At 31.9% G+C, this 22,803-nt stretch overlaps 2 protein-coding genes across 2 annotated transcripts; one reads left to right on the top strand and one right to left on the bottom strand.

The window, feature by feature from the left end:
* Nucleotides 1–146: 146 nt before the first annotated feature.
* On the top strand, nucleotides 147–6,543 carry D12 (YEATS domain containing 2 homolog D12). The gene is made up of 8 exons (XM_076394924.1): nucleotides 147–454; nucleotides 536–1,205; nucleotides 1,264–1,409; nucleotides 1,465–1,820; nucleotides 1,874–2,266; nucleotides 2,381–2,636; nucleotides 2,714–2,948; nucleotides 3,005–6,543. The coding sequence occupies exons 1-8, from the start codon at nucleotides 355–357 to the stop codon at nucleotides 3,120–3,122; spliced, it is 2,274 nt and encodes a 757-aa protein (XP_076251039.1). The 5' UTR covers nucleotides 147–354; the 3' UTR covers nucleotides 3,123–6,543.
* On the bottom strand, nucleotides 5,745–22,794 carry Cam (Calmodulin). Its single transcript, XM_076394944.1, has 4 exons — nucleotides 22,654–22,794; nucleotides 22,105–22,279; nucleotides 11,672–11,914; nucleotides 5,745–6,886 (listed from the first exon to the last, which is right to left on the bottom strand). The coding sequence occupies exons 1-4, from the start codon at nucleotides 22,654–22,656 to the stop codon at nucleotides 6,858–6,860; spliced, it is 450 nt and encodes a 149-aa protein (XP_076251059.1). The 5' UTR covers nucleotides 22,657–22,794; the 3' UTR covers nucleotides 5,745–6,857.
* Nucleotides 22,795–22,803: the final 9 nt, after the last annotated feature.

A 22,803-nucleotide genomic window follows, 5' to 3' on the forward strand; every position in this document is an offset into this window, starting at 1 on the left:
AAGTAAAAAAATGATGGTGGAATTTATTTTTTATAATTGAATAATTTAAACGTTACACCATTACAATTAATTATGTTTTTTTTTTCAAATTTCCAAAATTATAAAATACCTAGTTGGCAATTTAAAAATCCTAAATAAGCTGACTCATTTATTAAAGTATAATAATTTTTATATTTATGCTAATTAATTAAGGAATAAACCAATTTTAGTATAATTATCAATACATGGTTAAGTTCATAGAGGGCAATAGAATCACTGCAAAAATACGGCATTAGCGGCATTAGCCACGACTTTTGGGTTTGGCATTCTATAAATTATTTTAGGTTAGAGTTATCATTCTGGGAAAAAAATAAAATGAGCCAAAATGAAAATATAAATACTAGCATAGAAATAGATCCTGATTATAAAAGCAACAATGACGCAATTAGAAACATAGAATTAAAAGAAGAGGAAGGTACTATAATTTAAATAAATGTGTTTACAAACAATAGAGTCAAAGTACACTATTGAACTTTGTTGATTTTGGAACTTTCAGATAAACAACTGACAGAAGAGAAAATTAAAAATATATTGCAACAACAATTTGATAAAGAATTACAAGAGCGTCAAAAGCAATTAGAAGAAATTGAAGAAAAAATATTTAAAGCTCAAAAATTGTTACATATAGTTCGTTATGTTCTAATTTCTTCCTATTATAATGACAAGGCACAAGAACAAGAAAAAGAAGGATTCAATTCATTGGACTATACTAATATAGTTACAGATCAAAATAGAATACATCCAGCAGTGAAAAAATTATTGGGAAATAATGTAAACAATTTTAAATTTTTATCCAGCCGAGCCAAACGTAGAATACCTAATAAGTCTGACCAAACCTTGGCTGAGCAACCTGTCACAAAAAAGCTTAAAACAGAAAAAGATGTTCCTATTAAAATTGAGTGTACAGAAGAAAGTGTTGAAGGTCAATCTTCCATTAATCAAGAAATTGTTACTCAAAGAAATAAGGTTCAACACAAAGTTGTTATTGGGAATATTTCTTATTTCAAAAAATCTCTTGAACAAGATAACTTAACTCACAAATGGATGGTATTTGTAAAGATATTTAGAGGTACTAAAACAGGAGAAGAAGTATCAAATGTTATTATTAGTAAAGTTGTATTTTATTTACATCCTTCATATAAACCTCATGATGTTGTTGAAGTCAGGTAAAATAATAGTCATATGTATTAAATATATTAATTATAAATTTTTCAAACTTTATAGTCAGCCTCCATATCATTTATCAAGACGAGGCTGGGGTGAGTTTCCACTCAAAGTACAAATATTCTTCAAATCTACTAGAAATAAACCAGTTGAAATCATACATAACTTAAAACTGGACAAAACTTTTACTGAAAGACAAACTTTAGGTAATATTTTTAGTATTTAACTTTTGTTTTTTAATTTAATTAATCATATTTTCAGGTAATGAAACTGAAGAAACTATTTTTCTCTATGATGAAATACTACCAGAGACAAAGTCAAGCAGTATTACATGTACAGTAACAGCTTATACAGATAGTGTTAAACAGGGACAGTCAACAAGCTCAGAGCATGATTACTGTTATGAAAATGTAAATGATAAAAACAGTGACGTTAAGGATCATGCATACAGTTTGCCTTACTCTATGGAAGGACAAAAATCACCAATAAAAAAACAAAAATCCCCTATAAAACAGCCTTATAATGAAATGATTTATGGTCTAGGGATGAACTATTTAGACCCCAATAAGTCTAGATCCAGGAGGTCACGTGCAAAGGTTAATAATGCCTCAGATAAGGTTAGTCTTTAAACTTTGTTGATCAATAATTCTATTTAAATATAATTTTTTAGGGTCCAAAAAATGTATGTAAGGTACTAAAGACTGTTACTGGTCAATCCATCAAATTCCTACCAGAGAGCTTTAGCCAAATATTGCTCAACAATGGGAATATTTTGTCCATAAAGTTCTTGAAGCAACAAGTACCCAATCAGGGACATCTAGCAAAACAGTCTGAGCAGAGCGAGAGTTTAATAAAAGATGTGATAAGACAGCAGAAATATTTATTAAAATTACCGAGCCATAGTTTTAAGTGTATGGGTGAGGTGTTGCCATATTTATTTAAAAGGCTACCATTGTGGACAAGCGAGGCTACCAATGACTCTTATAAAAGCTCATACCCGTTTTCAGCCTGTTCAAAGCAAGAGTATGAGTCCTGGAATATTGGCAAGAAACTAGCTGCAGAGGTATTAATTTTTTTATTTATTTCTTTAATTAAATTTCAGTTCATGTTATTCTTTTCTTTTACTATTTACCCATGTAAAACCACATTATCATGTGTAATATATTGTATGTTTTAGTGGTCCAGGGCCAAAACAATCAAGAGAATCTTAGCCAATCAGTCATACAGCAAAAACTGGACCACAAAAGCAATTTTAATGTATGGAAGGTCGCATTTATATACGCTCAACACTATCAGTTACACTTTGTTCCGATCAGAATCTCTAGAAAAACAGCTCATACTAAATTGCTTCAAATCTAACGTCTTAAACGGACATTCCAACTACATTAGTCGAAACAACGAAGAAAACATTAATGTCACATCGCCAGTCAAAGGTAAGAAAATTTGATCAAACAGCTAACCTTGGGCTTTGACATTTTTTGTATTATCTTCCACTTTTCTACACATCTAGAGCCCCATGAAATTCAGAGACACGGCGTTGATGCGTCGGATAAAACAGTCGCGCAAGAATGTATCTACATAAAAGAAGTGGCGTTGGATGTTGGTGTACTATTGAAGCCAGAGGAAATTGTCAAAGGAGTAACATTTAATGCTTCCGAGAGAGTAATTTTGGAAGCAGTAAAATGTTTCGCAGAAAATTTAATTAGACGGTCGCGAAATTTCCTGATATGCAGCGGAAATTACAGGTAATCCATTACTCTTAATTGACGACGAGTCTTATGCAGTATTCTTTACGTTTTAGTGAAAACAATGGTGTCATAACGACCGAAGAAATTAAGAAAGCCTTGGCAGAGCGGAAGGAATTCAGCTTAATTAACAAGTTCAAAGAGAGTAAGCTTTCCATGGATTTTTTTTCTTGAAAAGATATCTCTTTAAGCAAAAAATCTCGATTTTTTTAAATTTAAGTATCAGCCAAAGACAGTTTTAATATATTTTGTATTGTTAAAGCTATATAACGAAAGTATTTTTAAAGGTAATATTTTTATCAGCATGTCAAAATCTTTTCTTGGCATATAGTACCTAAAGTTATCTATAAACAGATAAGGATATATTTACAAACGTCATTTTTTGTATCATTAATTTATTTCACTATTTCCGCAGTCAAAGTTAAATCAAAAATTATTGTTCACTGTAAATATAGACTCTTTAATATAATCTTCGCCGATAAATTAACAAAATCCTAACTGGAACACAAAAATGGTTATAACGTAAGTACCAGAATCTAAATTAATTAACATTCTCTTGGTTTGATTCTCTACCCATATTTATTTCAGCTGTAAGGTGAGATACGAACAGGGTTATGATTAGCTTAACTAAAATAGTCTTATTGATTGAAGGTCATTAACAGTAATTTGCTTTATGGGCCAATTCGGTTTATTACAATTTTTTGTAAGCAATTTTTTAAATGAACTTTTACTCTAATTATGAGCTTTCCTCCTTTTATATACAGTGCGTTTAATAATTAAGTGATGGCCTGAATAAGACATGAGGAAAAATATTTAAAAAACTAGAGTTTTAATTTAATTTGGTGTGACTGTAGTAGTCAATATCGATTAAATGGTCTAAATATTATGGATTCGCTTTTTAGTTAACATTTTTTCAAGCTTCAACTTGGTTCATATGTAGTATACATTGTTATAGCTTTAAAGTTGTTAAATTTGAACTACTATAGACTAATTATTAAATTGCATTCACATATTATTAAATTGCAATTCATTTTTGAACAGTGAATGTTTGAATTATTATGTGAATGTCATGAGAAGCAGTGAACTGATTGTGTATTGAACATGAATTATTTTTGCCTGAAGAAATATCTGAATCAATTAAAGGATGACCTGATTATGAAGTGATTATATTAGGCTATTCTTCAGTACTTTTTGATGTACAAGATTTTTGCAGGTTCGAGAAAATCTATTTTATTATTAATGTACATCTTTTTGATTTTATATTTTAAGTGAACATCTAGATTGAATGAACGATGATTCAAGTCAAAAATTACAATGCCGAATCGTTTTCGGTTATATATTTCTCAAAAATCGTCTAAATAATTAATAACTCTAACTATCTAAATAAGATAATTATAACCAAGGTTGTACTAATTTTTATAACGGTAGAAATCTTTTATAGTTACCATAAATGTTTATTTCATGCATTAAATGATTATCAGAATACCTAATTATTGCACAGGTTGCCAAATAATATAATAAGTCATATTTATTTTTCTAATAAAACATAATATTCGTTCTTGTTGAATTAATATAAAATATAATATTACAGTATATCCTCAATATATGTAACTAACTTTTGAAGGCTAAACCTTTAAAATATATTTTCGTTTTATACTCAAGCAATATTTTAATTTCATTAAAACCATTGCTTTTATTATTAACCAGAACCTTACCTGAATAGATTCTGAAGAAGCTTTGGCTATACTATGTTGGTTTTCTAAGTGTGTTTCGTTAATGAATCACATGACGTAACTGGTATAATGAAATGTTTATGTCTAAATAAAAAATGTCATTTGTATGACGCTACTCTGTGATAAGGTCTTTAAAGAAAAAAAATGTATATTTAATGGAGGTATACGACAATGTTCTATATAATTTGTTGTATAATCAAGTTCTTTCTTTTAAAATATGTATATGTGAATGGTCACTAATTAATATGAAATTTTTATCTCAATAAAGATATTTTCAAATATTGAGACTTTTAATAATATAGCGAATCATATTTGGAAAGAAGAAAATTAATTTGATCAAACTATTTCTAAACTAAAATATGTAGTATTTGAATATGTAATAAACGCAAAAAATCATTATGCAGATCAAAGGCAATGTTTTGCACATTAAGCTATTTCCGCTACTCCTCAAAAATAACAATATAAGATGGTGGTTAGATCGGTACGCCTGGTCTAGAGGTCTTTCAGTCTAAGAAAGCTCGGGCGTTACTTAACGTTCATGAAGAACGTAAATACCCACTGAAAGTGAAAAGTGTAAAAGGTTTGGTGCGAGGTTGCTCTCCCTTGGAGACCTACAACATTCCAACCACCTATCCACGTACAATTCGCGGTAGGCTAACCGTGACAGTCTCTGCCGAACCTAATTATCGAATTAAAGGAGAGATTGATTTTTAGTACCCACTAGTAATTCAATCACACCCGTATTTTTTATTTTTTATATATTTATTAAGATATTTTTACTAAAGCGAAAGGGACTTGTCACTACAAAATATATGTTAATGTCTTGATTTGTACCAAGAAATTATTTTCAGCTGCTTAATTTTCTTTTTCACTTGATTGGAAATAATATATTTTAGGTACAGAGATTAGCCATAAATCTAAAATGTGCTTTATTTTAACAGATGTTTCAGAAAATGATAGAACAAAATTTAATTCTGTCGTACAATTTGTAAGTGTCTGACATTTAATTCCAGCTATAAGAAATTCGTCTATAAACTAATACACAGTTGAAAAATAAAACAACTTGAACTTTTAGTTTTATTTTAAATAAATAATTGTTAACATAAAAAGATATATACGAATATTCTATGCTCAGGTTTCCCTTAGTTTGGAGCTCACTCCCAACTGAATGAAAAGAAAAGGTTACAGTTCTAAGTCACATTTATTTTAAAATTTAAACATCTAGTAGTTTCACATGTAACTTTAGTTACTCGCCTATAATTTTTCTTTTTTTAAGTAAAAATATAATAATAAACGACGAGACTGGAAAAACAATACAAAGAAATAATCTTACTTCGACATATATTTTGTAAATACTAAAATTATAACTTAAGACTTACAATGCAGTACATTTGAAAACTAACAAACAATTCATATATATATAGTAACAGACGTCCTGATGTTTAAACAAAACCTCTTCTTCATTTACACTAATATTAAGGGAAAAAAAAGTACTGTAGAGGAAAAGAAAGGAGTATACAGTTTAACTACCAGGAGCCATTTTGTTTATAAGATAATAAGTTAATTGTTTGAAACAAGAAAAGAACGGGGAATAGGGGGGATACGATCTAGATAAGTGCACGTTTTCCTTAAAAATTTTTCTTTGTTTTAAAATTTTTTAGTTAAGATTGAATCACAAAGTATGAAATAATCGTGATTTTTGGTTTCCTTGTGTACCCCCTTCAAAAATTGGTTGAATTGTTGTCGACCTAGCAGGTCGATCCACCCCAAAAAGAAGAAGAAATACTCAAGTTATTTGCTCTCCCTTTTCGGACGTGCATCGGGTCACAAACCGCGTGTACGTTGTAGATTAAGTGTAATAGCCACGTTACGAAAAAGGACTCAGAGGGGGGCCGAAAGGGGTGGGGCGCCGCCATCAACAGAAGAACCTACGTTATATTACAAAAATTTACACAATAATTTATGAATATTTTTATTACGAATTAATTAATTAAAGTATCTTCAGTAAAATAAATAACGGTTTATTTTAAGTTATTCACGTAATTTTTGGCCCGGCCGCGCCGTTGCGCAAGCGCAATAGTTCGGTTGGTGTGAAAAATGTGGTGGGTTGTTTATGTTGTTGTTTGACGGGCCGAGGTGAAACAATGGAAAGCTGAAATGCAAAACGTTGGCTTCTTCACTTTGAGGTCATCATGGTGACGAACTCTGAAACAAAAAAAAAAACAACAGATCAGCACTGTTCGGGCGAACATGATGTAGAGGGGTGGTCGGGGGGTTGGTAGGTCCCGCAGAGAGGTGATGGCGAGGAGCGTCAACTAATTAACCCTTTAATATATTCGTAATGTATGTTAGAATTTAAAATAATTTTTATTGATGGTGCAAAACTCTTATACAAACAACTAAGCGCAGAATAGTACCAAATCACATAAAAATTACGAGAAACATAGATACCATTAAAGTTTACTTTTGAAAGGTGAAAACTACAAACTTAATGTCATTATAACTTGTAAAGTCTTCAGTTTTTGGTGAACCCTCTTGTACAAAATAAAAATGGAAAATATTAACACTAACTATGCCTACAGTAATGATAACCTATAATATATATAACATCATGTATGCACAAAAAATAATGTATTATCACATTAATATAAAAAATGAAATTGTGATGATGGATACAAAACTGATTACATTTAAAAGATATTTATATCAAGTTAAGAATGATATACTAGGTACATCATACAAATATATAAGTACTTTATGATATATCATGAATTATCAAAAACACATGTAGAAAACTATGAAAAAATCAAAGAGAATAAAAACCAATAAATAACTTCAATATGTGAATAATATCTTGGATCTACCACAATGATCCTTACTCAAAACTAACAATCACATACAATAAGTTTCAGTTTATCAAAACATAAAAAGAAATCGTCATTTACCATTAAACTGGTAAAATAAATAACATCAGATTATTATCATAACCTTATGGCCCAACTAGATGTACAAATTCTTAAAAATATACTCATATAGATCAAAAGCTTCTCAAATCTCCAAAGTTAATGCGCGATGAGCAATTTTCATTGAATAAAAATATAATAATAGAGGATGTGAAAGCATATTCCGGCAATATTGAAGTTAAAGGATATTGAACTGTATTTACAGTATCTTTCAAAAAATCATACCATCGTATACCAACAATTTGAAACATTCTCGATCCAACATAAAATAAGTAACTCCATCAAACTCAAACAAATTTGAATCTTTGAGCGTCTACAAAACAAAAATAAAACGGTCCCGTACCACCAACCCTAAATTGAATTTAGAGGAATGATTACGGTTTATCTTATCGATCGAATCATTGTTATATTACATAGTTACAAGGCGAAATGTACTAAAGTATGTCCATAAACACGTACATCGGCTTAGCCTTAATTGCCATGACGTCAAGATCCACCTTGATAGCGTCGATAATAAGTTCGTTCCAATACTCAACCCCGCAAGCCAATTAAACGCTACGACAGGAGGATGCGTATCGCGACTCATTTTGTTTGCTCGAAGCGGTTACATACGCATATAGCTGTAATAACACAACTTAATCTGGTACCTTTAGAAAGACAAAACCGACGATAAGTGAAACACAATCCCAAATATTATATCAACAGAGGGATAATAAAACAAGCTCTATTGACGACTGTCTCGTTATTAGATTTACTTATTATCTGTAAACTAAATATTTTCAATATAATTTGATAAACACTAAAATAACAGCACTGAAATATTTGCAAAACAAACTAAGAGGGTTAAGAAACTCAAATCAAGCAATAGAACAAAACGCTAACATAATGCTCATAACAATGTTTTCGAAATTTAATAAAACCGTTAAGAGCCTCTAAAACAAATATACCCAATCACAAATGTCAGCTCCTCCCGCCACCTCCTCTGCCTAAAGGGGCAGCATAAACAATAACAGATGGACATGTAGTCGTGACAGTTAGAAGCGCTAGATGGCGCCAAGCCGCCAACGAATCGCCACAGCCACCATTGATCAGTTTTGTTTGGTGGTTTTTCTTGGTTAGTAAGCGTGTGTGTCATTACTTTGCTTCGTCGTTATGAAAAAAAAAACAAGTTAACATCTTAGACTCCACAAACATGCTTATGTGTATAGTATATTCAATTTAAAAGTTTATAAGATGGCCTGACAGCGCATTCATGCGTTAGATTGAAACGGTAAAAAGTAAAAGCTTCAGCAGCGGCAGCGGCATCAGACGAACACATCCAAACAACAAAACAAAAACACAACGCATCGAAAATTAAGCAGGCGCATTCCATAACAGTGAAAATATAAATAACAAAAGAGAAACTACAGCCGACTACAGGAACTGACCAGCTCGAAGCGCGAGTGCCGACGGCGTTACAGCCACCGAAAACAATGAGCGAAAGAGTTCGGAAATCTGCAAAGAAAATGGAATACAAAACGGCCAGTGATTGGTTGACGCGACAAAAAATCAGCTTAATTTAAAAACAGATCAGAGATAAAACAAAAGAATGAAAAAGAAAAATAGAGTAGATTTAGAGAGCTTAATCGTAAGGTAAATTCAATTATTCATTATATGGATAATTTAAAACATAAAAAGGTGTTGGTGCATATAAAACGACTCCAAAATAAAAACGTATTGAAATTTCCAATAGTAATTACTTTATCGCTAACTTTCCTTTTGGAATAACAGTCTTGGCAAGGGTATTTACTTGTGAATTGTAAGAATTTCAATGATTAGGCTGGATAAATTTCATTCGCTGAACTTAACTGTACATTCATTGTAGATGTTAAAATATGAAGTTAACAAATATTAATAAATTTAGAAGTGTGAGTCCAAATACTAAGACAAAAACATCTAAAAAAAAGTTTGGAATATAATAAATAATGTGAGATATAGTTAAATTATAAGTACTCTAAGATCTATAAAAATGATTATAAAATTTACATTCAATTTTTTACCTAAACTTTTTATGTTTCTACCATTTATAAAAAAAATAATAACCATAATTATCAAAATATTAAGTAACACACTAACAAACTATACATTTTACAATGATACAATAATTACTAATAGATTGTAACTATTCATATTTGTGCATATTTTTATTTAACCGCTATACAAACCTGAAATATATATATATATATATACATAAACATCATGCACCAACACAATATAAAGTATTAATATAATGAAAAAATACACACCAATTATATTTATTTACAATTTGTTCTGCGCTATACATAAAAATCATACTTTTGGATCTTTCATGGATTGAATAACACAATCCGCATGAACAAAAACTTATCAAATATATACACAAGTGGGTTTACCTTGGATAGGCGATAAACGACATTATTTTATTCGACAATACTGTACATAATTCGAATTTAGGAGTAAAGTACAAATTATTTCTTGCCCTTTTTCGGGTTAGATGGTGGCGTTTTGGGCGGGGGAGCCGTGTTCGTAGATTTACATTGCTTCTTCTTCGGCGACTGATTCTTCAAGAACACTTTTATGTAAAACGCTTCAAAATCTAATTCAAACCAAAAGAGAATGAGAATAGGGCCTCAGTGAGAATGAGTTCCATAATATTGTAACAATTGGAAATTATTCCGAATCAAAACGCCAAATATATTATATTGCACAATTTTCTTGGATCTTACAATAACATGATAAAATCCAGAATTCCTCTTAAAGATAACAGCGCTCTTAATCTATTTGATCATTTTATCTACGCTATTACATAACATAGGGTTATTCTTGACTATTGCAGCAGATACATTAAAAGGAGTTATCAATAGTATCAATACTATCAATTGAAAAGAATATTCATTAACAGTTATATGTTTGAGCCGAGCACTGCACAAAAAACGGCCAAAATATCAGCAAAGCCACAACAATGTTATTTTTCAGCATGACAACAACCACATGTTGCAAAACCGGCGAAAACATGCTTGGAAACATTAAAATTGAAAGTGCTACCCCACCCGCCGTATTCTTCAAACCTTGCTGCTTCTGATTACTACTTGTTCCGACATAAGTCGTGATCTGTCTTAGCAGCGCTTCACTTCTTATGAAGAACCAAAAAATGGACCAACTCATCAATAGCCTCAAAAGATACATCCTTCTTTCAAGATGGAATCTGTAGATTGACTGAAAGATGGGAAAAAGTAGCGGCTATCGATAGATAATACTTTGAATAAAACACGTTATACGGATTTTTCACAATAATCTTTAAAATTAAAAAAATCTTTAAAACGAATTTATAGGCCTAATAGAATATATTAAATTTAACAACTACCATTTATTGACTTGTTCTAGAAAACTCTAACTGAATGCTCTAAAGGGAACAGACGACCATCCCAAGAATTTTCCAATAGTTTATAAGAAATTGCCTCTTAATGTCGCAACTCTCAATCACTAAATGTATTTTAACATGTTTCGAGTTTGTTTTTTGAAACCACATAAATATGCATAAAAAGCAACAAAATGACTTGAAATAACCCATTTTTTAAACATATAAAACTAGAATAACAGTTACATGACCCAAAGGGAACTAACATCGTTATTTCTCAAAAAATAATGAAACAAGCATCATGCCCCTCAGCCATTACATATCCATCAAATTTTACATACAAGTATCTTCGAACATTTCCACCGATAAACGATATATATATATATATATATATATATTAGAAAAAACCGATAAGATTGTGGTTTAAAAAAACCGACAAGACATGACGCAAAATAGGTCTGATAACCGGAGGAAAAAACTTCAAGAGCCTTATCATTCAAGCACACACGCCAGTCCAAAAATAAAACAAACATGTAATAAGATAGCTCCAAAAAACACGACCCTGCCTCGCAAGTTGAATTCCTATCCTCAAATTCGTTACACTCCTCCCGCACGCCAAGCGCCACCTGTCCAAACCCGCATCCAACCTACCTTCGTAATTGACTTGGCCGTCGCCATCGATGTCCGCCTCCCGAATCATCTCATCGACTTCCTCGTCGGTGAGTTTCTCGCCCAAGTTGGTCATGACGTGGCGAAGTTCGGCCGCCGAGATGAAGCCGTTACCGTCCTTATCGAAGACACGGAAGGCCTCGCGGATCTCTTCCTCGCTGTCGGTGTCCTTCATTTTGCGGGCCATCATCGTCAAGAATTCAGGGAAATCAATGGTACCGTTACCTGCACAAGGCGAAATAGAATAATTAGAATTTGATAACTGAACCAATTGAATAAATACTAATACAAGTGCACCATCAATATTTGTGAATAAATAAATGCCTATAATTGGAAGACTACAGAAAAGCAAACGAGATATATGAATTGGCCAGTTGAGCGCATGCGCACTTGTCCGTATTTTGTTGAGAAATAAGTTTAGCTAAGGTTTCTCTTCAAAAACAATCAATCACAATGCGAATACAGTTATCAAAATTTTACGAGAATTAAAGGAATTGAACATTAAAAAATCTAACTCAAAATAAAATCAAACTTGTATACTTATTATGTTGCTCAAATTTACTAATATAACCTTTCTCTTTCACTAAATAACTGAAACACATGTTAAATCTTGCTAGGCGCGAACCAGCCGATATAACTTGAACGTTGGTAAGTTATTCACAGCAATAAAACTATTCTAATGTAAGTATTTACAATTTGAAGTACCTTTAATTATGTCTAACGTGTAATTAACATAATATCGAGGTAAATAAAACTTTGATTGACTTTGTGTTTTGTGTATATGAGTCTCTAATAAGTTTGTACTTTTTTCAGTTACGAAATATGGAAAATTATATTTCATATTTAATGGGTACGTATTATGCATACTTGACATGAAGTCAGTATATACATTTATGCAAGATTCATAATGCATAATTCAAAATGGGTTTCCAAATGAACTCTAACTGAACAGTCACTGTTGTTTACTACTGAACGACCATATACTCAAGAAATATACATATATACAAAGAAATATATTAAGACAGATTTTTAAACTACTTGATGAAGTATTGCTGCTGCACATGCTCTTCAAAGAGCAAACAAACGCAACAAATAAACTTCAAAATTACATTTGTGCATTTTATTTACCGAAATATTGCAAGGTAATTTGATGCAATACTGGATATACTTTTTTTGTTTCACAGAGCAGCTAAAAGTTTAAAAAAAATTAAATATCCATCATCACTGTCTATAATTTGAAGTTTTTTTGTGTTGTAGTCACTATCAACTACGCGAAATAAACATTTTGGTAGTTCAAATACATCTGAATTTGTATCTTCAAATTATCATCATTAACTTTTTCAGTATGTCTGACATTGATACAGTTTTAATTGTCAGCAAACAGAGGGCAATTGATTTTAACAATGCTATTGTCACTGTTCCCAACTATCGATTGTGCTATTATTGGGTATTCTTTGCAAGTCATTACTTGCACTTATTAATTTTGTTACCAATTCTTATACTGATAGTATTTTTACTTGATGTTCTTTAACATATTGCCACATTTCATGGTTAATGTGTCTGGAATATTGACTCACTTATCTCTATAAAATTTTTAATATTCTTTTTAAAATGATCATTACACTTACAGTCGTTATCGATGAATCGATTCTGGACAAATTTAGGTCATTTGCCTTAATAAATCTCAGTTCAATTATTTCATTTATCTTTTCTTACCACTGTTAGCACAAAACCAATTTTTTAAAAGTGAAATATAAGATAAATATTTCAAATAAAATTGAAGGGCGCTAAAAAGTTCAAATGTTGGAATGCGCAAATGATGGTCAATGTTCATAACGCTTCTGATGGTGCTTAGCTTAACATGGCGAATTTTGAAATTTCATGCGTTTGTTTCTGCTAAAATCTTGGTAAACCCGCTTTAAATTAAAAATAAATGGTTTTTTAAATAATCTTACAATAGTATATTATTATTATAAATAAATATGTTTGTGATTCTTTATTAAACTCATCTAGCTTTTTTGATCGTAATGGTACTTAGAAATTTATTATTCAGAATTTCTGATGTATGACATTGTTGTCCTATGTCTGGTTTTACTCAGAAATTGATGTCAAAAATTATAATTAATTCTGTCATGACTCAAAAAAATATCTAAAATAAATGACAGTAGCAGACGTGAATTTCGACATTTTCGGCTGGATTTTGATCATTTCGGTCGTTCCTTGGAACTATTATAAAATGTATACAAAATTAAAACAAGCTACAACATTCGCCCAATTCCAAGGTCATCCGCGATCGGAAAAATTAACGGCCATATATGATCAAGCAAGCGGGTCGCGATTGTCAATTGATAAGCAGGCGTCATAAAATCGAAATGTCAACTGCCGCACCAAAATAGTACGAACTCGTTTCCAACCGTCAGTGGAGGAGACGGAACACGGCGACGACGCGACATCCAAATCGTCGATGACGTAACTGATGAATCACGACGTTGCCGGTTCTATCAAGCACCCGCCCCGAAGATTCAAATTTATTGTTCTCAAATATTTACTATTTCTGCAGTGTTACTAAAGTGTTTTTTATTATCCTAACTCCAGCTGATGACCGATATAACCACCGAAACGTTATTTAACGAACTATATATATATATATATATATATATATATATATATATATATATATATATATATATATATATATATATATATAACGATATTTAAAAACCGAACAATATCTACACGTTAGGTGTCAAACATTTAAAAATAACTTGGGTAAAAGCTAGACCACCTAGTCATTGAATCGAAATAGTGTGGCGCATAGTAATTTAGAACAAAAAGGTCAAAGGAGGCGGTGGTTCATTCACGTTGACTGACCGGCCGATCAACCAGTTGTTTCAGATAAGGGTCAGTCAGAGAACCATCGTTTATTCATATGCGACAGGTGATTTTTCAATCAAGAATGCCACGGTGGTTCGATTCCGACCGTTATAATTCAGTTGTTTTTTTTTTCGGAATACTGGTTATTACTAGATAAATCCTGTCATTTGTAAGGTTCTTTATTCAATGTTCGACTAATGATATGATACCGCCGAGGTAAACTTGACAACTTGATCTCAATTGTACTCACATTCAACTCTCAACAGGCTTTTTCCTGTTAAAATAGATCATTAAACCAGAGTGTTACTGATTGTAGTCACATCGAAATCGTAAAATTTCGACTTTTATAATGACAACAAATCAAAACCGACATTAAGTAGTACCTCTTCCGCGTACCAGACAAGTTGATCGTATACTCCCTTCTGATTTATGAGTGGAATTAAAATTTATTTCTATATGCTGGCACTTCGATACATGAAAAATAAGTTATTATACCAGTATTATTAGTTAACAAATACAATTATGATTAATTACAACATTTCGTGTTGGTCATTTTTCATTTGTTTAACTGAACGGATGAATATTTATAATATTCACATGTCATATAAACAAGAAAAGAGAAAAAGGCACCGGTTCTTACCGCTTTGTATCATTTGGATTGAATGAGGTGATTGAATTATTGAAAAATGTTGAACAGCTGCATTTATTATAATCAGCTACCTTAACAGTGTTCAAACCAAAGCCCCACAATCCATAAAATGTTTGGTAGAATTATACTTTAAATCGATTCTGGCGAAACTTTAAAGTTTGGCAAGAACTTCGGATTACAACAAAACCAAAACCATAATTAAAGTTACATTGAACTGTACTGGATATACAGTAACAGTCATCGTATACTGTTACTTATCTCTTAAACCGAACTTATGAGATGGAAAAGTGAATTAAAATGTATTTAGTTGATAAAATTATTATGCGAATTAATTTTTAAATTTACAGCTTACTTAGTGTATGATTAACGATTAATTTAAATTTTTTGGAACCTATTACCAATGACAACGAGTAATGATTATGATTGAAACTTTGTAATGGGAAATTAAAATTTATTTAGTTGATAAATATATTATCAGGGCTATTTTTGAAATTTACGGCTTAATTAGTGTGTGATTAATTTTATTTCTTTGGAACCAACTGCGCTATTGGCAATGAAATATGATTATGATTGAAACTTTATAAAAGTTGTATCATTCGATTATAGATATTATATGACCGACTGTGGTCATATATATATATATATATATATATATATCAGGCAAACAAATTTTAGAACAATTATTTCCATTGCTGGAATATTTTAATTATGCCCATGGCTATAAAAAGTGTGTTCAGAGTTATTTCGATTTCAAAGAACTCAAGAAGAGACGAGACAAAGAAGAAGAATTTTCCGTTGATCTCAAAGAACAACTTTTGTAATATAAATAGTACTGGATAAGGTACCTACTTCTTAAAAAAGGAATTAATTTGAATCATTACGAATTATGTGGCTTCATTATTGACTGAAATTGAAAGATTGTAAGCACTAGTGGTGAATCGAATATTCGCATATCTTTTGGCATTTCTATTCTCATCGCATCGAGTTTATGCGAATATCTACGTTCGATAAGGCGATCCATAAGGTTTTAAATAATGTTAAGTAATGGAGAATTGCAGAACTTTAAGCAGGGAAGTGACACCTGCTTAACTCGTAAACATCAGTGAAGTCATCGGAATCTTCACTTTTATCTAATCTAGCAGAAAATTAATCCAATTAACTATCCTAAAACAAATCCAAAATGTGCCACATAATACGATTTCGCCAAAGTGATAACAGTGTGTTTGCGATTAGAATGGCATGTCAACTGTCAAATTGTGGTAATTATAAAACGGTGCATTTAAATTCGAGAATATATAATCGCATAAATCACTTTAAAATTGATATTCGCATAACATCCACGAGAACCGTATGTCAAAAGAATCTTTATGTTAAAACCGAACCAAAATGTTTTTTCAATTGAGTAGTAACTGTCAAACGCATTAAATGAAGAAATATACCAAACAATGGGTTTTTCTGAGTAAGACTAAAACTCCTTGTAAATCTTTTTCCGGGCTATGCGGCAACATTTCATGAGTTAGCATATTCTATTCAGGTAGGTAATTCTGAAAAACTTCGACTTCACAGAAAGACTGAATCAAAAGAAAGACGTTCGTGAAACGAAACTTATTTTGGAGGGTTGGAAAAACTAAAAAAAAGATTTATAGAAGTTAGACTAAAACGTATCAAAACTAAAAAATGAATAAAGGCGATTACCCTTGACTAATATAAAATGGAAATTTCACAATAACATACTAGTACGTAGTTACCAAAAATATTAAAACATGAATAAGCATGATTCAATGTTCGAAATAAAGATTAAGAATAAAAAGATGATTGACGTTGGAATACAATGGATTAATTTTGAAATGGTATCAATTAAAACAGAATTCAGTGAACAAAAAAAACTTACACAATCTCATCAAGATATATTATACTTGATTTTTAAGAAACACATTACAGTAATGTTATTTAATATAAAAATACTATCATGAACTCATATATTTGTATTTTCGATAATTTTTAGAAATGAATCATCTAAAAATTATATCTGTTCTCGCATAAAAACAATTATAACACGATTGTTTTTCGACAACACTGTTTTTACTAAAATACTCGATAAAACCTTAAAAACCCACCTTATCTACATTCTTATAATAAAGCAAATACTTATAATCCCAACCCGACTAAACACACAATAAAATATATCTTTGAATAAATAACAAGTGTTAATGCGATATGAATCGTATGAGTTTTTTAAGTCTTTAATTATTATGATAATATTATATTAAGCCCACGGACATCGATAATATTTTGATGTGTGATAATTCATAATTTAAATTATTTTACTGGATAAAATCTGAAAAATTAAATATATTGGGAAAATATGTTCATAAACAAAAGGGAATAATATAATAATTAATTAGTGATAATTCTTGTAATAACGTTTTAGTAGTAGTAACACATTAAAATCAAATGCTTATTTGATAATATAATAATAAAAACAAAATGTAATTGATGGCAAGCGCCTAAACATAAATGTACAGTTGGTCCAATAAAACAGCCAATACACACCACGGATGACGTAGAATATGCTGACAAATGCAGTTTGTAAAAATTTTGTAAAAACTGAGCGGATTTTTCCTTCTCGTTTTGGCCTAGTTAAAAAGAGACGGAATGCGGCCTGATGCATCGGAACGTGTAACCGAAAAGTTTATAAATTTCACTTGGTGTGAATGATGATGTCAAATGTCTACAAATTTTTTAAAAATATTAGTGATAATAATTAGTGGTTACAAACCGGAAAACATATTAAACCATAATACTATAGTGCGTCCAATAAAACAGCCAATGCACACTAAATCCGCAATGCAATGTTGCCGCATTAAAGTAGAATATCTTATGAACTAGGCTAAACAAGAGAGAAAAAAATCCACTCCGCGTTTAAAAATAATTTTACATTTATACAAAATGTAAATAGCAATACATTCGATGTCATTTATGACATGTATCATATATGACTAGTCTATTGAAATACATTTCAATGTTAAATGATAAAAAATATATTTAGTAACTGCCAATGACTATTGGATTATTGGGTGAACATATAATTTATTGTGATACAGAACGAAATTTAAGATTTGGGAATAGCTAAGGTAGTAAGTACATTGTATTTTAGTATCCATACAAACACAACAATATATTCATCAAAGATCAATAATGAGTAAACATGTTTAATGCACCAATAATCTGAGAACAATTATGGAAATGTTGCTGTTTAGATGGCACAGTAACAAAAACTGACACCAATACAAGAATATATTCATAAACCAAATATTGATCAACGTAGTCTTCAAACCAAAATGAAGGCATAAATACAGTTTAACATCAACTCACTACCAAAGGAAGCAAAACGGGTCAAATATCGTCAATGAGATTTTCCTAAATTTTATACGAATTCCGTCAATGCTGTCGTGTTAAATCAGATCGATGATTTGGTGGATGCGCGCAAGACTGGCAATCAATTAAATATTTAATAGTCCCCCTAACGAACTTAATTGTCGGTAAGTCTTGACGAAGACAAATTAATTGGACTAAAAAATAGTTCCAAGTATTTGAACTTATTTAAAACACTAGTGAATATTTGAATCAAAATATCTGTAGGACAATTAATTAGATGTCAACTAAATAGACGTTATTACAATATTTTTTAAAACGAACGGCTTTTACTAAGGAAAAAACATTGCTGCAATGCGCAACAACAAATCGGTCATACACAAATAAATTTCATACAATAGCACAAACTGACTCATCGGGTATTTATATTCGACATTTAGGATGTACGAGATGTTTATATTGTGTTTGTTCCTGTTTCTTCCTGGCTCCACGGCATCGTTGCGAAAAAACACATTTTTTGGAGAGGTGGGGAGCCGCGGGCGGACGGGAAACTGAAGCCTAATCAGAACAATTTACGGCTAATGTCTGTTAAGCAATAGATGGTGGGTGGTAAGCGGCGCGAGTTATTTTAAATGCTAGAATAAAACAAAATAAATGAAACATCTCGGACAGGACGGTTTCCAAAAAACTAGTTCGATCTTGGCGGACGGTATACTGGCCGCGGTGGTGTTGAAAAAAATGCGAATCACTGACGGAAAAAAATTGACTGATGGTTTTTATCTGCGTCCGTTTTGGTTTGAAGTGAAATAAGACTGAAGCCTCCCACGCAATGAAAGCATGATACCATTAGTACGATTAATTAAAAAATCATTATACAATTACTACACCTGGAACAGAATAAAAAAAATTGATGTAGAAATTTATAAGCAAAATCCGCCGAATTGTTATGACAATATTAAAAGGAATTCTGCCGGCTCGGTTGGCGCAATGGTAAAGGCGACAGGATAGTCATCCTGCTGTTGCGATAGTCGTGGGTTCGAATTATGCTGGGGCATGGTCGTAAATGTATGTTTGTGATTGTGACATAAACTCCAAAGTTTGTCGCCTGTCGGTAGGCTTAATACCGAGGACCGTGGTTCGGAGCCCACGTTAAACAGGTACAGTCCAGATAATCAGGAATTCTGCTAATACTTTTTCAGAATTTTCATAACAATGACACATTTTGTTAAACTACTAATTGTTATAATTTTAAATCAAATATTCAAAAAAAATCTCATATCCAGAGCAAAACGGTAGCTAGATCTTTCTGGCTTAATTGTAAAATGCTCCAAGTAATCCATATAACTCCAATAAATAAAACGATGAAACTCGCATATACGGATGTTTTGATAACGGAGAGTGATTTAATCGCCCACAAAATGTAAACATACAAAAAAGATACTAAGGCATCGAATTCCTTTATGTTTTCAGTTCTGAACATGAAATTAAACCTATACTAGACAATATTAAATGTCGGCACTCAAACCACTTAGAGCTCCCTTGTTACTGGACAACCGGGGATGGATATGCAAATAATATAAAACCAGAAATAAGTCGACAATAATTATCGCAAACACAGCCACCGTCCATCAATGATAACATCAGGCATTTAGAAAAACATCCAGCCAGAGGATATTGACCTCCCTTAATATTAATCCATTGTCATCATCCTTCTCACCCCCGCACCATAATCCTCTCGAAACCCCAAAACAAACAGCTAACTCCTCTATCTACCTCGCTCTCTGAGCTTACCCCCCTGAAACCATACCACGGCAATAAACGAAACCCGCTCAGTATTTTTAGCGGTGAATCAATAAAGACCAACCCCTAAAAATGCCGCCCACAGGGAGAGCTGATTCTCCCCACCGGCTGCGTAGCGTGTGCATGGTACCACACGCGTTTTCGCGTGATCTCGACGATTACGCCGATAGTTCCGTGCCTAAATACACTTTGAAGCATTTCCACCTCATTTACCCCATTCCCCGCCCGAACCATATGTTTCGCGACAACACTGCCCAATCAAACATCGAAACAATGGGGGGGAGATTAATTGGGAGTATGGAAAAATATTTAGTAACAAGGTAATGCAAATCAATCTCGATGTTTTATTTATGCGGAAAATCATTACTATTAACGCACATTTAACAAATCTGCGATACTGAAGAACGAATTGTCCGTCTGGAAATACCATCTTCCTTCGCGACAGTGTTTGTTTATTACCCTGAGCTCTTTGTCAGCAATAACAATTTCATCTATTTCTAAACACAAAGCATTTATTAGCAATTAAAACAAGACCACCGATAGATAAATACAAATTAATGGATTAATACTACGAACTTAGGCCTAGTCAGAATACGAATATAGACTACAATTCACGAATATTCCTCGAAATTAGGTTTTCCTAAAAAAAACTATTAGATATAAATATTTATTCACTATTACTTTAGTAATTCGTTCTTACACTGTTTACAAATAAATGCAAAATCAATATTTACAGGAATAATTTTATCTTAAAACAAAACATTTACCGCATTATCCCCCCTCCTACCACATTACACTTTCAATACAGAAACTTCAGTACAATACGGCACATTTAAATTAACTAAATTGAGTGCTATAATCAAAAGAAAATAAAAGAAAAATTGTAAATCTAGTTTTGTTTAAAAACGCCCCATATTTTTCAGAAAATCAATAATACGCATCAAGTTAACGGAACTAGAATGACATAAAAGAAAATAAGTAAACCGTGACGTTTTTTTATTATATCCGTATTTTACTAAAAACAGTATCCATCATATGTTTCTATAACTACTTTAGGGACTGGATATTTTGCACTTTGTATTATGTTAATGTATAAATACATAAATATAAAGAACTAAAATATATGTATAATTCGTAAAAAATAAAAACAGGACATGTCTCTACACCATAAAAATTGAAACAATCAACAAAATAATTTCGTTTTAGGGCGTATGCATAAAAACGAATTCCTTGATAAAACAGTTATACATACATTTGTTTATTATTAATAGTGAATTTTTGATAACAAAACAACTTGTATCCAAGTTGGTTTAATTAAAATTAAAACCGTTAAATTATAATGATACAAATTGAAACAAAAACATCGATAGGCAACCTGAGTTGATTTTTCCTAATCTCGGCGCTGTTTTATCAACTTGCACTTTAGATTACAATATAATCTATAAGTGCCATAGAAACGTTTATCGATATTACGATTTTTCGTCGAAGAGATCTGAAGTAATTAACACAAAAAATCAAATTAAATACTATTAACAGAACGGCAGTAATAGTTTCACCGGGCAGTAAATTAAGTACAAACGACGTTTGCATGTAATTAAGGATCTAATTTGCTTATACGCCGCCACCATCAAGCCGTAAAAATGTTTCCAGGAAATTAAGCAACTTCGTGAATTCTGCTTTAATCGAACAGAAACAGGTAACGATATATGGTACATACCGTCCGCATCCACTTCGTTGATCATATCCTGCAATTCGGCTTCGGTGGGATTTTGGCCTAGAGATCTCATTACAGTTCCTAATTCTTTGGTGGTGATTGTACCATCGCCGTCTTTATCGAATAACGAGAATGCTTCTTTGAATTCGGCGATCTGTTCCTCAGTGAGTTGGTCAGCCTGGAAACAGAAAATCGAACGCCGTTAGAGAGAAAAACGGGCCATTCGTAGTCTACATCCCCAGAGACCCGCTTAAAACGCAAAAGTAAACACCCCTACGTAAACGGATGCAACAGATCGATAAAAGTAACGGTCTTTTTCATTCGTTTTGGCAGGAAACGTATGAAAAACCTGACGAAAATACCGATATACGGCTCCTTATCCGCACTGCGGTAAAGCCAGAGACCGGCTGTATATGTGTGTTTTGTCTTTCTATTTTTTGACAGCTATTTACAAACAAATATCCCGGAAAATGCAAAAATATTTTCGCCAAAGTAAAAGTTACTTCTAAAACGATCGTTTGGAAGATACGATGACCGAAAACGTCCACTCACCATTGTGATTTTTTAAGATTTTTAAAACACTAAACGAAATAACGTCGACGCACAGCCTCAACTTATTACAACGCCTCACGACGAAGTGCACCAGCCAACTGTTTCGTTTTGTCGTTTTGTTTAGTGAACAGGGGAACGAGAGAGGGGGTA

This window comes from Rhynchophorus ferrugineus, unplaced genomic scaffold, assembly GCF_030347505.1.
Source record: "Rhynchophorus ferrugineus isolate W39M unplaced genomic scaffold, kcgeb_rfMv2 rfM2, whole genome shotgun sequence".
Taxonomy (NCBI): Eukaryota; Metazoa; Arthropoda; class Insecta; order Coleoptera; family Curculionidae; genus Rhynchophorus; species Rhynchophorus ferrugineus.

Excerpts from the sequence above, each read along its gene's own strand:
- D12 (XM_076394924.1), top strand. The coding sequence starts at position 355 with ATGAGCCAAAATGAAAATATAAATACTAGCATAGAAATAGATCCTGAT. Across the intron at positions 455-535 it reads AGAATTAAAAGAAGAGGAAG|ATAAACAACTGACAGAAGAG; the intron begins GTACTATAATTT and ends TGGAACTTTCAG. Across the intron at positions 2,637-2,713 it reads TGTCACATCGCCAGTCAAAG|AGCCCCATGAAATTCAGAGA; the intron begins GTAAGAAAATTT and ends CTACACATCTAG.
- Cam (XM_076394944.1), bottom strand. Across the intron at positions 11,915-22,104 it reads CAACGAAGTGGATGCGGACG|GTAACGGTACCATTGATTTC; the intron begins GTATGTACCATA and ends CGCCTTGTGCAG. Across the intron at positions 6,887-11,671 it reads CGGCCAAGTCAATTACGAAG|AGTTCGTCACCATGATGACC; the intron begins GTAGGTTGGATG and ends TTTTTGTTTCAG.